Source organism: Sebastes fasciatus, chromosome 18 (genome assembly GCF_043250625.1).
Source record: "Sebastes fasciatus isolate fSebFas1 chromosome 18, fSebFas1.pri, whole genome shotgun sequence".
Taxonomy (NCBI): Eukaryota; Metazoa; Chordata; class Actinopteri; order Perciformes; family Sebastidae; genus Sebastes; species Sebastes fasciatus.
The window spans coordinates 3,675,266-3,693,279 of NC_133812.1; the positions used below are offsets into that span (position 1 = coordinate 3,675,266).

Below are 18,014 nucleotides of genomic sequence, written 5' to 3' on the forward strand. Positions count from 1 at the left end.
TCATTTGTATGCCACATAACAAAACTAGGGTAAGAATCCACAGTTGGGTTGAGGCAACAAAACCACTTAGTAAGGTTTAAGGAAAAATGTCATGGTTACGCTTGAAATAAGTACGTTAACTAAGTAACATGCAAAAGGAAACTACATAACATAAGTATGTAAAACACGTCACAAACGTCACTAATAAAGACGTAACAACGTTACTTACAAAACAAAACGCCGGTCTCAAACACCGGTCCTCAATAAGTTGGCAAAAATCAATGATTGCAGACTAAAATATTCACCTCTTACAGTTTGATAAGACACCGCAAGTCGTAATCAAACTTGAAAATTACACTTTTCAATTGACTTTAATCTAAAGACCATTCACTGTTCAGCCATCTCAATACCAAATTAAAAAGATGTCCCTAATCGTCGCGCATCGTCATCTCTTTCTCTTCAGGGCCGAACAAGAGAGTGCTGTTCTTGCATGATAAAGACCTGAAGCCATCGGCGACAGCAGTGGCCTCGAATCCCCATTACTCCCCCGACACACACATCAAGGGAGAATTATACAGCTGCCCGGTTAATGGTATGTAATGTGTTACACTCGAAGGGATCTGTAATAAGAAACTCAGTAAGGACACCTCGAGTGTTGATTATAATTCTGTCACATGTTACTGCATACTGGCAAATCAATATATTACAGTTAATACTTAATGCTATGCTCTGAATATAAATATGTCAGCATTAACAGCATTTAGTTTTGCACGTCGTACAGATACTAGAAAGGTATCACTATACCCTGTTGTTGAAAAATGGTTCATTTCATTGTTGGCTAATCTGTTGAGTATTTTTTCAATTAAGTTTGAAGGCGTTAAATCCGAAATTCAAAGCATTTCTATTGCCTCTGCACTGCTCTCAACATGGCGACAGCTGAGCCGGGTAGTGGCTAGATGAGAACCAGCAAACTGGGGAAACTCTGGCGAAATTGTTAAGGTTAGGCATTGACCTTGAATGCTTGAGGTTAGGAATTGACCATGAATGCTTGAGGTTAGGAATTGACCATGAATGCTTGAAGTTAGGAATTGACCTTGAATGCTTGAGGTTAGGCATTAACCTTGAATGCTTGAGGTTTGGCATTGACCTCAAATGGTCAAGGTTAGGCATTGATTTCGAATGGTTGAGGTTAGGCATGGACCTCGAATGCTTGAGATTAGGCATTGACCTCCAATGGTTAAGGTTAGGCATTGATATCAAATGGTTGAGATTAGGCATTGACCTTGAGTGGTCGAGGTTAGGAATTGACCTCGAATGCTTGAGATTAGGCATTGACCTCGAATGGTCGGGGTTAGGCATTGACCTCGAATGGTTCAGGTTAGGCATTGACCTCCAATGCTTGAGATTAGGCATTGACCTCCAATGGTTGAGGTTAGGAATTGACCTTGAATGGTTGAGGTTAGGCATTGACCTCCAATGGTTGAGGTTAGGCATTGACCTCCAATAGTTAAGGTTAGGCAATGATCTCAAATGGTCGAGGTTAGGCATTGACCTCAAATGGTTGAGGTTAGGCATTGCTCTTGAATGGTCGAGGTGAGGCATTGACCTTGAATGGTTAAGGTGAGGCATTGACCTCGAATGGTTAAGGTTAGGCATTGACCTCCAATAGTTACGGTTAGGATAGGTCATTGGGCAGTAAGTCCCATGGGAGTTTTTGCAAATCTTCAGATCAGATTTCACAGTTTGGGGGCTCCCTTCTGGACACGACCTGATTTGAGCCTGTGGGGAAGTTGAGCCACCCCTTGTTTCTAGGCAACCATAGACAAAAAATTGTCATGTGACCACACATTTTTCAAGAGCCATCCATTTTTCGAACCATTTAATGGAAAGAGGCCCATATTACAAGTGGTAACACATTTAGGTTCAAAAAACATGTTTTCGCCGCTTAGTGATTTTTTTTTATGTTAAAGGAGTCGTGATTCTTGTGCCTGAACACTTACATACAAATTTGAAAAAACGTCACACGTGTTAGTGCTTTAAGAAGTTACAGTATGAGTCTAAACTGTTGGAATGACGTTAGTTCTAAACTGCTGGATGATACAAGTTTTTTAAATGGCCGGGGATGGGGTAATTTGAGCCAAAAGGCCCTGGGGGAAGTAGAGCCATCATAATTATATATAATGAGAAGAGATTATAGCTTCAACTTGATGTAAATCTCAGGTCAGGTCACCAGACTATCACAGGGCTGACACATAGAGACAGACAACTATTCATGCTCACATTCCCACCTAAAGGACATTTAGAGTCAACAGTTAACCTGCATGTCTTTGGACTGTGGGAGGAAACCTCAGAACCCGGAGAAAACCCACGCTAACACGGGGAGAACATGCAAACTCCACACAGAAGGGCCCCAAGCCTTGTTTACTTCAGTGATAGACAGGTATGACTGATAGACTAGGCCTTCCCCATGTGGCTCAACTTATCCTCTCCCAAACTTACCCCGCAATGGGGGTAAGTTGAGCCAGTCATATTTTGAAAACTGTTTATTTTAAATCCAAAGTGAAAATTCACAATGATGCACCACATCCTGAAATATATGTCCATGTTTGAGTTGAAGACTTTACTTGCATTGCCTCACTTTAAAGACGCCTCAAGTAAAAATTGGCTCAACTCACCCCACTCTCCCCTATTGCATAACATGTACAATGTTTTAATTAAAACATTGTAACATATTTAATTAATCTAAAAAACTAATTCCATTCCATACATTTATTATTCCATACCTTTTCCTGATGTTTTAGGTTTTTGTCACGGTATTGTTTCAGTATCGGTATCGAGATATTCAGGCAGGGTATCATATCAAAGTCAGAATTTTTGTATTGTGATAACACGAGCAGCATCAGCTTAGAGATGCACTGACTTGTTTTTAGATTTTCGAGACGAATAGCATGAGTGATTTGAACGGTATTGTCCGTTCTACTATCACTGGTCTATGTGTATGGTGAGGACATGTTGCATCCAAGCATGTACTCACTGTATTTCCATGCAACACGTGTGATGTGCACGTGTGTGTGTGAGAGAGAGAGGCATGCTGAAATTTTCTCAATGGTTTTCCCAGCATCTACCTGCCTGTTTGTCATGACCAGGCCCATTCATGGCTATATCGATTAGAGAAGGCCGCACGTGTGTGTGCGTGTGTGTGTGTGTGTGGGTCAGCTGTCTCTTGACCAAGGAGCTCTGACAGTAATGTGAAGATCAATACTTTCTGACGTAACGATGAGGAGTCTCTGCGGTGCCCGGAGAACATCTCTCCGTAAAGACACGTGTATAAATCTACACGCACACACGATCACACACTTGCCTTGCATTCAATCCAGACGTTCAAGTCACACCACGAAATTTGACCAACCCAAGAGACACATGCCACACGACGGCTGGGTCAACTGAGTGAAGGTTGGCGGCCGCCTGGCAGTGTGTGGGGAATACAAATGACTCTCCTGTGATGCACAAGGGCTGACAAATGAGGCGGTAAAAGCAGCTATTCTGGTGCGTCTCTACTCGGTTGTGATGCTGCTGCCTGAGCAGCAGACGCTGTGCTGCTGTGTCTGATGGCATCCGCTGGGAATCCATGTTCATTGTGAGGCTGTTTTTTTTTTAAGATGCAGAAGTTAGGAACAGAGTGCTATCAAAGTACACTCTTGAAGCTTGGGAGAGAATCGTACCCGTTTCGATGGTAAAAAAAAACAAAACAAGCTCCTACATAACAATGACGCTATTGTTCCCAAATGGATTTTGATGATTCTGGTTGCGAAAATAATGCGAGGAATAGTATCATTTTGATGATGTGTTCATGGCTGGGCACACATAAAAAAAAAAAGTGAAAAGTTTTCAGATCAGGTTAAGACTAGGGCCGTCAATCGATTAAAATATTTAATCACAATTAATCGCATACTTCTCCAAGGTATGTAAGTAGGTAGGTAGATACTTTATTAATAATTAAAATAAGGGGAAATTTCTGAGTTACAGCAGCAATGATAGATCAAGCACACAACAAGAATAAGAATAGAATAACAATAAATAAGATTAAAAATAGGCATTAGCGATAAATACTCGTAAATATTGCAAATTATGAAAACAATGCAAATGAATCGCACATTTTTGGATAAATAAGCTTGCTTTATGCAAATGTGTGTATATTTTTTTATTGGAAATCAATTAACAACACAAAACTATGACAAATATTGTCCAGGAAGCCTCACAGATTGGCTCTTAGTTTAGGTTCTAGAAAGTCCGAACTTTCTGTGTAATCGTAATATTTAACGCTAGATTGTAGGATATTAGTCTCATGTTGTGCTATAAAGGCTTCATCTGTTAACAAACACATCTTGTGTTGTTGATAATAATAATTATTATAATAATGAAGGTTATCTATATATAACACTTATCAAAATGAGTGCTCATTATGTGCTTTACAAGGTGGACATAAAAATAATAAAGGATAGAATCCAACGCCAGATAAGCGCACATTTCCATATAGATTTACAAACAAATATAAATAAATCCCAACGTGGTCTCAAAACTACAAGTAGCCTACAGATCGGATCTAACAGGAAGTCACTTTTCATACAGCCAGCTGTCCTTTCTGCATCTGTCGGATTAAACTGTGATGTTTTTAGCCTGGATTATGACTGCAACTTCTTCGTATTTGATCTGTGCACTCAGCTCTGATTGGTCAGTAGGCGTCGCTTTAACACTAGTTGATCTCTTATCTGGAATATAACCTGATCCGGAGCAGGTTAGTCCATGGAGATCTACCCCGGTAAGAAGTGAACCACCGCCGTAGGACTGAAATCCCTGAAGGGTTAATCCTGAAGTTACCTCGCTAACCACAAATCCTGCTTCATAGTACAGACCTCTGGACAAGAGGCGTTGTGCACCATAACATTGCCAATGGGTAGTTCCCGTGTGGTTGCTAATGATGTTGATAATAATAAACATATGGAGTAGGACACAAGCACAAAACACTGTTTCAATTCCCTTCTACTTTCTGATAGATTCCTGCAAGCGCATGTTGGTGCACGTAAGAACGTGTCACTGTGGTTACCTTGCATAAACATAAAGAAGTGATCTGTATGAACTCTATCAGTTCCCATAATGAGCAAATGGAATTCCTACTAAAATCACATATCTCCTTTCATGGTACACAGCTTTCACACCATGTCATGGAGAAAAAAAAGGTGAAGCCATACAGGACAGCAGAGTGCTTCGAGGTAAACAGAATTCTCTTTCCGGGAAACATGAAGTGTCCCTCTAGGTTTTCCTATAGGCCAGATCACCATGGGAACGTGGAGAGATGGTGCGGTCACGAATCGTGTTGTTCTTGTTGTCGCCTTCGATTAAACTGTGACTTTTCCATACTGCCACTGCAATCAGTTTGACCTGCAAGAGGCTCCTCCTTATACTACAAACACAGCCGCAGTCTTCAATTAAAAGGGGAAATATCATGCTCATTTTCAGGTTTGTAGTTATATTTTAAGTTTCTACTAGAACATGTTTACATGCTGTAATGTTCAAAAAAGATTTTTTTTTTTAATACTGTCAGTCTGAATATACCTGTATTCACCCTCTGTCTAAAACGCTCCTTTTTAGTGCATTTCAACGGAATTGCATTGCTAGGCAACAGTTTGGGTCCATGTTTACTTCCTGTCAGGTGATGACTTTCACATACACTGCAACAGGAAATACACACATTTAGAATGTTTACGTTAAAAAACGTGTAATGGTCTAAATATTGTAGATTTGTGACATCACAAATGGACAGAAATCCTGACAGCTTGTTTCAAAGGCAGCGTTTCTGAATACGGGCTGTGTGTATTTCTCCATGGATTGAGTGTTTTGATACTTTAACAGTATTTATATATCACTGAAACTTGCTTTATAATCTAAAAAACATGAAAATCTCAATTCTTACAATATGGGACCTTTAAAACACTTCATTCAAACTTGACAGAAACAAAATAAAACTCACCAAAACTGTCGTCGTTAGTCTTTCCAACAATCACCAACTCTGGTTTGGTCTAAATAAACTCTTATTTCACCGAGTTTGATGTGAAAATATGCCGCTAAATAGCGGTCCACTTCCGTGTTTCGGTACGGTTGGCTTTCACACCTGATGTGAACCGTACCCTAGTCCACATGAACCGTACTCCAGACCACCTTTTCAAGTGGACTCGAGTACGGATCGACAAACTGTCCCCGAGTACGGTACGGAGCGTTCACACTAATCAATCCAACTGGACTTTTTTGGACACAGTGTACTTGAATCCGGGCCCGGGTCCCTAATGTGAAAGCACCCTGAACCGCTCCATTTTATCACCTGTCTCTTTAAGACCACCTCCTGATACTAATACTGAACAATTATTTTATAATTGCAAACTGAGAAGGGAAGAAATAGGTGTGAAAAGATGAATAAAATCAGAACGAGAACACTGTGAATGGGGACCGGGGATAAATCTAGTTCACAGGATGAAAAACATTTTTCCCATTACCCACGGCAACATTAAATCCTGCTGGAAACATTGGGATGAGTATATCATATAGACTCCAAATGTCTTTTCTCTTTCAGAAAATGGTGTATTTTTCCATCTGGGACCATATCATCAGAGCTATATTAATTGATGTATAGACCTGGTTTATGATTGCCTCCCTGCAGCTCCTTAATAACGACCCTGAAGCTGTCACACCTCCGTCATCCCAGAGCCACTCACGGCAATAACATCCACAGATCGATCATCAGTCATCCAGCCCCTGTTACTTCTAGAAACAGGCAGGAATTCCCAGAGGGCTTTTTTTTACCGTCAGCAGAGATGGCCACTCTGCGCGTGACTGGCTGCGAATGCTGAAGTGTCACTATTTATCTTGCCCCTCGCAGGATACAAAAAAATATCAGTCCGTATAAAACATCAAGGTCCAGAAAGAGAACACTCCGAACTAGCTTGTAAATCACTCAGCAACACTGACAGGAACGCCACAGGCTCAGATAGATGATCATGAAAACACTTTTAATGATCCTTCCTTCGCCCCAAACTTCACTGCTGTTTCTATGGTTAGAAGAGCAGATCACCACAGCTTAACGGCCATGGTGTACTTTTATTTTTGACAACCTGGTACATTATTCCCATGGGAACCTATAGACCAGGGGTCTCCAACACGTCGCTCGCAACCCGTTTCTGAGTCGCTCGCTAAAGGTTCAAAGAATATGTAAACAAATTTGATAAGACAAAGTCACTTGGTAAACCTAAATTTCTATCCAATCCAATTCACAGACATCCTTCTGACACAAACTGATTATTTGCCAATCAGCTGTCAATTAAACGAGTTACGCTGCTGCCAAGTTCGGTTACATCAGTGACGCCGTAACATTAGGAGACGTTAGCAGGCTAGTAAGCACACGCCAGATTTGACAATGAATTTTCATGAAAGTGAATGACAAATGTATCTGTGTGTAGCCTACGATAGCTGCTCGGCGCGGTGACGACAAGACTGTTGAACCATTCCTTTAACATTCACAACTAGAAAGATTTTCAAGTATTTTCTGTGTAGTTTCTAGGGGTTCGGGAAAAAAATTGATTCACCTATATATATATATATATACGTATATATATATATTTTTTTTTTACGATTTTCAAATTGATTTTTTAATGCCAGAATAGATTTATTTGCTTCATTTGAGTCTACGCAGAGGTAGAAGGAAGTTTCCACTTTTATTATTGTAGCCTGAGTAACGTGACGTCATATCCGTTCCGTATCCGTCAACCAAAACAAACCGCAGCCGGCCGAAACGAGAAAGCAGAAAACGAAGGAGGGTCGGCTTGGATACGACCTGCACCCTCACATGTTAAATCCAGCGTGGTAAACACTACACATCCAGTAAAGGATGGAAACACTTTGGGTTTCACACATTGACAGGAAAAGCAGAGCTAGACATCACGGCTAAAACTGCATGCTAAAAAAATAAAAATAATTCCTTACAATGACTGATATATTTGACTTCAGGACATCTCTGACTATATACATGCTGAAAATTAAACATTTTTACTGTATCAATTTAAATATTTTCCTAAGTAAAAGTCCCTAGAAGTGTATGACTCAACTTTCCCCTATGGTCTAGTGTTAAAAAATGTCAACAAAAATTGCAATAAATCGTAATATAGAATCGCGATACTTGAAAATCACAATACATATCGAATCGGCACCCAAGTATCGTGATAGTATCGAATCGGGAGATAGGTGTATCGTCACAACCCTGGTAGTTTCTTTGGTGGTGATACCACTTCCCAGTGCACCTCCATACTATATAAAATACTATTGTGACCACAAATAGGATTTTTTCAATGAAAGTAAGAAAGTTTGTGTCTGTTTATGGTGGAAGACATCTGTTGTTTGACTCAAAATAAATCAAATCCACCTGCACACAGTTCAGGAAAGGCAGCCATTTGAAACAATTTATGCTCTCACTGGGAGTCAAATGTGACTGAGGTGAAAGAGATTGGATTACGGCTTGGCGCCGCAGAGCACTACCCCACGTCCCTGTGGGATGTACAAGCGGCTGCATGTTGTGTTAAGTAAATAAAATACAGTTTGGGAAGATCAACATACTGAGCTGATTTATAGGCCTCGAACTGCCCGAGCAAGAGAAAGAAAAGACGGAGCCATCACTTTTCCTCTGTGATTCCGCGGCATGTATGTTTCATAAGTCTCTCCTCTCCCTCTCTGTTTTCTTACACTTCTAACAGCCCTCACATATCCAGAGAGAGAAGGAAGTGACAAGCTCGGCTCAGCGGTAATTGGCCAGCTCGCAGATGACACGGCAGATAGACACGGGGGGGGAGACAGACGGGAAGAGAAGCTGCTCCATATTAAACAAAGGTCCACCCGCAACGTGGTGCTACCTGCCCCGTGTACAGATTCTTCCTCTATATGATTCAAAGGGCCTGAGACGACATTGTTCAGAGAGAATAGTGGATTAGTTTTACTACGAGGCTTTGATGAAACAGATAAAGGAAAGCCGCGACACAGCTTTACATTTAATGAGCCATGTTCAGCTTCAGAGGGTCTTGTATATGCTCGGATGCAAACTTGGACAAAGCGTGCTATTGTGTTTGTTCTTTGGGTGCAGTTCTACGTTTGCGAGCTTTGCAGCGTTGGGTATGGGACCCGGGGTGATGAAAAACAATACTCAATACTGCGTATAATAATACTCCTATTTTTGTGTCAAGGATCTTTGTCACGGTTGAGTTTGTGTGCAGGTATTTTTTTCCAACCAAATCGCCTCTCTGTATTTGGCTTTATTCAACGCCATCATTCCCTCAAAAGGTCCCATATTATGCTCATTTTCAGGTTCATACTTGTATTTTATGTTTCTACTAGAACATGTTTACATGCTGTTATGTTAAAAAAAAAAAAACTTTATTTTCCTCGTACTGTCTGCCTGAATATACCTGTCTGAAATGCTCCATTTTAGTGCGTTGCAACTGAATTGTGCCGCTAGGCAACAGCTTGGGTCCATGTTTTACTTCTTGTCAGCTGATGTCGTTAACATACACTGCAAAAAGAAATAAACTGGGACACGTTTAGAACGTTTACGTTTAAAACCGCATAATGGTTTAAATATTGTATATTTGTGACATCACAAATGGACAGAAATCCTGACCACTTGTTTCAAACACACAATTTCTGAATACGGGCTTAGTGTGTTTCTCCGTATATTGAGCGTTTTGATAGTTTAACAGTATTTATAAAGCACTTAAACCTGCTTAATAATATAAAAGACATGAAAATCGCACTTTTTACAATATGGGACCTTTAATCCGTTTTCCCAGTGATGTGCACAGGTGTGTCTTTCTAAAATACATCAATTAATACAATTTTCAGTTTAGATGATGGCCCAATGAGACAGAATGCGTCGAAGCTCAAATTTAAACATTTAAAAATGTCCATAGTGAGGCTTTAATTCTGACTATTTATCCCTTCAAAATCATGGAGGATACTGAAGCTATCTGTACAACTGCATTAATTGTTTGTTTCTTTGCCAGTTGGAGGCAGCTGAACCAACATTGACAAATGATAACCGTATAAAAATGTATATGGTGAACATGTTAGCCAACAATTGCTCATTTGCATATCAAACGAACACAGAACGACATTCATTGTGAGTCCAATGGGTCCGATACATCAGACCGGCAATACGTCATCCGGGGTAGGCTCTCATGACCAAGCCCCCTTTTGAGTAAACAAAAGAAGTTGAAACATGTCTCCAAACTTCTACTTTAAACAAACCGGTAATAGTAATAACGCTAATGGCTAAATGATGCTGGTGACAGTGACTAGCATGGCTAGCTAACGTTAGCTTGAGTGGGAGGCAGCTGCAGTAATACAGTCATACGTTAACGTCATAGCAGCATCGGACTGTCGTCTCCAACTAAATCTCAGCCTATAGATCAAACAGTTGGCTATTAACAAGTTGGTTATTTACAGACAACACTAAAGCCTAACAGGGTTCAATCAAATATGTAGAGATGTCTGGATAAGCAATATTCATATTCATATATTACTCATATGTGCCGGTCCGATGTATGTATACTTTTATTTTAGCTCTGTTTTGTTCTCCACCAGCTCCTGGGGGAAATATTTGCCTCTTTAACCTCTAAATGCTGCACTATGTTTACCTAACTACGGTGTGTCAGCTGTTTGGTTCCGGGCTGTATAATGGTACTGTAGTATACAGACGGTATTTAGAACTTCTTAGGATAGTAGTACCACAATACGTGGCTGAATTTAATATTTGCCAGTGATCCAGTGAAAGGGGACTCATTTTTTCAGTGCTTATGCACATCCATTTGGGTATCCGTAGTGCATACCACACACAAGCTGTGAAATAAGACAACCCAGTCAGTTTTTTATGGGCTGCCTAGATCAGAAAACATGTGATTCAACAAGCCAATTTAGATTTTTCGCCCCTTCCTTTGTCACATGCGGGCCCATTAGAATATAAATGCAAACATATTAAGCCTCTACCACATCATTTGAAAGATTCTATAACAATTCTATACATAGGGTCTTTAAATATCACTCTAAGTGTCACTGTAGTCTCCACAGAGGAGATGAAGGGAGCCAGAACAAGCTAGAAAGCCAGGGGGACTATATTCGAGATAAGATAATTAGGTCTATAATGTATATCACCAGCACACATGAATCTTGGGACTGTGCGGGATGACTGTGTGTACCTCTGCTTCGGCAACGAAGCAGCTTGTTAGCATTGTGGCCAACAGATATCAGTAGCTGCAGGCTAACTCATTAGCACGAGGATAACATAGTGAGGTTGAAAATGAATGTAAAATATTCTTCAAATAAATTGGACTAAAAGCCTTTTTAACTCATTTCATGTCATCATACTTGACCTGGAAGATCCACCTCCATTACTGGTCAGCTACAATAGCAACTAACGGCGTATTCACACTGAGAACGTCAGTCACTAGATTGACACGTCGGGTGTTCACACCAGCTGCGTGTCTGCTGTGTTTCTGCTGCTGCCCTTTCTTTCTACATAGAGTTTGCCTTTCATAAAGGCCATTTCATTTCATTATAAATATCATTTATATTTATTTTAGACAGAGAAAGGTTAAGAAACGTGTGGTAATTTGTAAATAATAGTAATAATCCACAATTAAAACCCAGTACTATATTCATTCATGGAGCTCTCTAAGTCACTGCATGTTCTACAACACTGTCCTGCAAATATTTCAGAATAAAAGCCTCGTGTTAAGAAAATGAAGGATACCCATCTCGACTGAAAACTGCCCAGACTCACTACCACAGTAGTGCGCTGCGGGAACAATAACTCCCTCATATGACATAATATAACGCAATATAAACGATGTAAAAAAACCGTCAATAACAAAACCTTTGTTCACACACCAACATAATTATAAAATTTCTATATTAACTTTTCAACGTATAATTTCCATTAAATAATAACATCTCAGCAAGGGGCGCCACACAGCTTGAGTATCAGTTCCCATTTGAGTTCTCGGCGTCTGCCCTGATGTGGCGTTGATATAGTGATAGGGGTGTGTCTCCGTCAGGACCTCCCAAGAGGAGGGTGGACATCTGCTGCATCCGAGGTCCTGTCACATGAAATTACAGACTTAATCAAGTCCTCTCCATCTCCTTCTGCCCTTCTCCACCTCCTCCCTCTCTATGTGACTTTCACTCTCTCTCTCTCTCTCTCTCTCTCTCCCCCTCTTCCCTCTGTATCTGTCTCTTTCTGCTCCCTCTTCCTCTACACCCTCCTTTTTGTTCAGTCCTATACATCACATGTGGTTCTCTCACCACCACCTCCTCCTCCCCCCTCTTCTCTCCTCTCCTCCCCTGCCTCTAGGTCACAAGGAGCTGATCCAGCCTCCTGTCCCTGAGTCTTAGTTAAACTTCAGAGTTATGTCAGCCGGGCCTGCAGCAGAGCTGTACCAAAGCCCCGGGGATCCAGTGACCTTACCAGCGCACGGGGGGGAGGAAATACAAGATATACTGTAGTTTATCGGACAAGGTGTATCTGAAGAAGCACAGAGAGGACGAAGGAAAGGGAGGTATTAAGAGTCTACAGAATGTCTGTCTGTTACACTGAATATTCATTTTAAAATGTAAAAAAAGGACAATTTTCACGACAATGGTCTTATTGTAGTTTGGTTTGTTGACTAGAACAAATAATTACAAATACTTAATGTACAATAATTGCAATACATTATTAAGCAATGAATGCTGTAATTGTAATTTTGCTTCTAAATGGGCACTCAGATACAATATGATTGGGGCTGTCAAAGTTAACGTGCTAATAGCGCAAATTCGTTTTAACGCCACTGATTTCTTTAACGCATCAACAAAACTTTTAGGTTGTAGCGGGCTCAGTCTTCCAAATAGAGTAGAGTCATGATACTGGTATCATATAAAACTACAAAACCAAAGGAATCCATTGGTCACGCTAGCTTGTCGCAAAGGAGGCAAAATAACGCTCCAAACTTACACTAAATTTTGGCGAGGAAAAACTGGCATGGCCATTTTCGAAGGGGTTGAGCATAGTTTTTTTTAAATTGATTTCCAATAATAAATATATAAATACATTTGCATAAAGCAAGCATATTTGAGTATTAAATACTTGACAAAAATCTCCCTTTAAAGTACATTTTGAACAGATAAAAAATCTGCAATTAATTGCGATTAACTATGGACAATAATGCGATTAATTAAATGGGCGTTATCACCCGTCATCAGCCTCATCAATATGGGTTAGAAGGGGCCTGCTACACCTACTAGAAGGTTCAGAAGGCCTCTAGTTGCTGTAGTAATTATCACTGGAGCAAAGGAGGAAGTCAGGTGACGTAGTATAAAGAACGACAGTCTGCATCGTAGGTGGATGGTTGGGTCAAACAAACACAGGGTTTCCACCCAGGAGGCCGCTGTTTTTGTCCTCTGTGAAACCAAAAGTCAGTGTTGACTTATTTTACTGTATTTTTTAAACCTGTCTCACGGGAAGATGTATAAATACCACAACATTACATGGACATTTTGCGTGACATGAGTGCACATTTTTGCGTTTTCATGTCATTTGTACATCAAACAAATGTCTGCTGGTTTAGTTTTATGCAAGAAAACCACTTAGTTAGGTTAAGGGATGGTCATGGTTGGGCTTAAAAAAAGTAAGTATACTAAGTAAAACACGTACTGAAGCAACGTAACACAACTACAGAGAAAACGTCATCCAACGTCAACAAAAACCATGTGACAATCAGCATGTGACAAACTTCACTAACGTAATTTACGAAACAAAACACCGGCCAACAAGCGCATTATCGTGGCATTTATACGCCTTTTTGTGCGGTATTGTTGTTATGTAAATTACGTAGTTACAGGTGCTGAATGTGAGATTGGGAGCAGCATTTCTATTGCCTCCTCAGAGCTCTCAACATGGCGACGGCTGAGCCGGCAGCTCGCCGCTAACAGTGAAAACAATGGCAACAGTGCTGACAGAGGTTGGGTGCTACGCTTCCGCAATGGCGTCATCGATCAGGAGGGCGTTATCTGCTGTAAACGCCATATGAGCGCAGTGCAGAGCGGCAGCCATGAGCTAGCCAGTGGGGCACGCTCACACGCACTAACATGCCCTAAAAGGCATACGCAGCCGGTCCCGGCTATGTCAACAAAGCATGGAGAAGCTCAGAATACAACACACACAGGGGGGAGAGGGACTTCATTCTCTGCTCAGGTAGACATTACTCCTCTATATTTTTTGTTTTCTGCTATATTAATGCGCTGGATATCGTATGGAGCCCCTTTAACTAATGCTACGTGCATAAGTTACATAACAAACGTACTTATTTTAACCCAAGCCATGATCTTTTCCTAAACCTAACCAAGTCATTTTGTTGCCTTAACCTAAAGTTAAGTTAAGTTTCACTTTCACTTTAACAATGTGAAAGGTGCAGTTTGGCCCGTCTTTAGAATGGTAGTGATATCCACTGATAACACCCCCCATTCAATTGGCAAACACATTCAAAAAGGATGGCAATGTTCCCCAAAGAAATATCTGCTTTAAACCATCCACAACATCCTTATCTGCAGTCCTCTAAATGTACAATTGTGTTATTAAATATGCCAGTGGCACCTCAAACCTCTCTACTCATTTAAAAAGACAACGTGTGCGCTGACAGTTTCTGAAGTGAGCTGAAGTTGAACTGAAAGGAGCAGTCAACACAAGGGAAATTAATAAAGAATACTAATTGATTTATTTTAGTCACACATCATTAAAAAAGTAAAAATATTAAATTCTTATTGCAGCTGAATCGAATCGTATTAAATTGATCTGTATCTGCAGATACTGTCTGAGAGGGTAAAACACACGCGTAGCCAGCAAAGTGTGCACACTGTGTGTTTGTGTGTGTGTGTGTGTGTGTGTGTGTGTGTGTGTGCATGTGTGCCTTCGACAGAAAATTCACCACTGTTTGCATCCACTTATGTCTCTGATTTGACTTTGTTATGGGACTATTATGGGATCCCCTTGATGTTCTGGTGGTCTTGTGGTTACCATACAACCGCAACGTCCCCAGTATGATTCTAGCTGGTATGTAGACCACTGCATGTCATACCACTTCCTGTCTCCCGCGTCTGTATCTACACTGTCGCTATCTAGGCAACAAATATATCTTAAAAGCAATGAGTCACCACAAAAATGATTTGTGCTTCCTCCTAATATATCACCAATAAAAACTGTCACGATGATATAGTTTTTGGTTTCCATTTAATAATTAGCGGAAACGGATGTACAAATCATCTATTAATATCCAAATGTCTCTTTTATTGACAGAAAAGTGGCATTTTTTTGTGTTTGTAATATCTTCACTGAGAAAATATATACCCTGTGATGCAGCGCAGTCGCAGACCAAGTCAATCTTTTCCTTAACCTAACTAAGTAGTTTGTTGCCTAAGCCTAACAAAGTCAATCTTTTTCTAAACCTAAGTAGTTTGTTGCCTAAACCTAACCAAGTTGATCTTTTTCTAAACCTAACTAAGTAGTTTGTTGCCTAAGCCTTACCAAGTCAATATTTTTGTCAACCTAACTAAGTAGTTTGTTGCCTAAGCCTAACCAAGTTGATCTTTCCCTAAACCTAACTAAGTAGTTTGTTGCCTAAACCTAACCAAGTCAATCTTTTTCTAAACCTAACTAAGTAGTTTGTTGCCTAAGCCTAACCAAGTTGATCTTTTCCTAAACCAAACTAAGTAGTTTGTTGCCTAAGCCTAACCAAGTTGATCTTTTCCTAAACCAAACTAAGTAGTTTGTTGCCTAAGCCTAACCAAGTTGATCTTTTCCTAAACCAAACTAAGTAGTTTGTTGCCTAAGCCTAACCAAGTTGATCTTTCCCTAAACCTAACTAAGTAGTTTGTTGCCTAAGCCTAACCAAGTCGATCTTTTTCTAAACCTAACTAAGTAGTTTGTTCCCTAAGCCTAACCAAGTCAATCTGTTCCCAAACCTAACTAAGTAGTTTTATTTTGAAAAGACTGGAGTGGAAATTGACATGTGCGTCTCGTGTTTCTGGACATTCAGAGGAAAACGCATGAAAAATACGTTGTTGAAAGTCGTGCTGAGCGTCACGGGAAAAAAAAGGGAAATTTGTGTCTATGTACACGAATCAAATAGATTCAATTTTTGTGACTATTTCAAGAACTGCCGTGAGACTGTGTTGTGTAATGCCATCAGAAGGTCTTGAACGTTCCCTACCTCATCTCAAGCCCATACTGTGAACTTCAGCCTCACAAGCTCATGCTCACCACTGACGCCTTTTCTCTAAACACCACGGCTGTTCTACAGTGTGTCACATTCATGAATTTTAATGCTTACAAAAGTTTCATTAGTTCAAGTCTACGCACAAAGCACTGAGTCCAACCTGACATATTTGTTATAGCACTCGTTTCTCACATTACTATGTCAGTGCAAAACAACCGATTTGTGTGTGTGTCTGTGAGAAACCACTGAAATACGAATTTAAATCCAAATTTGAAACATGAAACAAATCTATTTGTATGTGGTTTCTTCTTTTTTTAATACCATACAGTACCAGTAGAAGTGGTAGAGTTTATTATTATATCCACTACACTGAGGATAACATCCCTTGAAGCTCAGCGAAATAATGAAAAACCCAACGATTGAATGTGACCTTATTGCAAAAAAAATCACAGAAAAAAACAGGCAAAGACTGTGACTGAAGAATGTGCTGCACAAATGCAGCTATGAGGTCCACACTAGCACACACATGGACACACACACAAATGCCGCTCTCACTATTTTGCAACGACTACAATGAACTGCCGCCATCCCCCTCCGAGGAAAAGCCCATCACAATTCTGCTAATCCCTTCCCCAATCAACCCCGATGTGAGTGTCAACCCCTGATAAGCCCCTTAACCAACCGCTACACATACGCACACAAAACACACAGTCAGTCTCAGTCACAACCCGTGCTCCCACTCACCCATGGCAAAGAACGGGATCCCCAGCAGCGTCGAGTTGAACTTCCCGTCCGATATAAAGAAGATCCCTGCGGCTGTCACGTTGGCGATGCAGATGGTCAACACGCCCAGCAGGCCCAGGAACGGCTTCCCCCTCAGGCAGTCCCGCATGGAGCTGGAGATGGTGGCGGCCAGGAGCACCAGCACCAGGCTGACCAACACCTCCCCCTTGGCCAGCACGCCCGTCTGGTGGAAGTCCCGCCACAGGCTGAAGGAGGTGAGCGACTGGATGTGGAGCTGGTCGGGCGCGTGGGGCGCCTCGGCCGTGGACAGCCGGTTGACCAGCGCGCAGAACTCGTTCTCCCAGCGTTCGGCGATGGCATCCTGAACCACGGGTCCGTGGTTGCGGAGGTAGTAGGTGATCTGGACGGCGCGGGCGAACTTGACTTGCTGGTCGCGGCTGTTGGGCGAGAACGACACGCCGCCCAGCTGGTGGCCGATGAAGGACACACGGCCATCCTGTAGGGGGGATTTACAGATATCTGACATTAGCTCACAAAAATACATCATCCAATCTGTTTTAAATGCTCCACGCCATTGGACTCGCAACCATTTATGTTGGCGACAGCAAACCAGCTATTGGGGGAGCATTCAGATGTACAATATACTGGAAAGTTCCAGCCCACACGGAGCAGTGCAGCAGCAGTTCTCAGTGTTGATTTACCATTTAACTCTCCATGCAGCTGTGGACAGAGCTGGTAGTGAAGGTTGATGTGCTGCTCCATTGTAATGGCTAAATTCATTTAATCATTCAAGACATCACAGTGGCAAGGGTTTGGAGATAATGTGATTGTGCAATAAGAATTGTGCAGAGCAGCTGGGGAAATACAAGTGGGTCTGTCAGTCTGCCAGGAAGAAATACAGAACTGAGGTCACTGCTGGCACAACCTTTCTCATATTGAAGTTGCCAAGGTAGCATT

At 41.2% G+C, this 18,014-nt stretch overlaps 1 protein-coding gene across 1 annotated transcript in view; it reads right to left on the reverse strand.

The window, feature by feature from the left end:
• Nucleotides 1–18,014, reverse strand: part of ptchd4 (patched domain containing 4) — a 77,344-nt gene that overhangs the window by 38,984 nt on the left and 20,346 nt on the right. Inside the window, exon 2 of the mRNA XM_074615623.1 lies at nt 17,058–17,553. Coding sequence (XP_074471724.1) covers nt 17,058–17,553 — 496 coding nt within the window. The remainder of the gene's footprint in view (nt 1–17,057; nt 17,554–18,014) is intronic.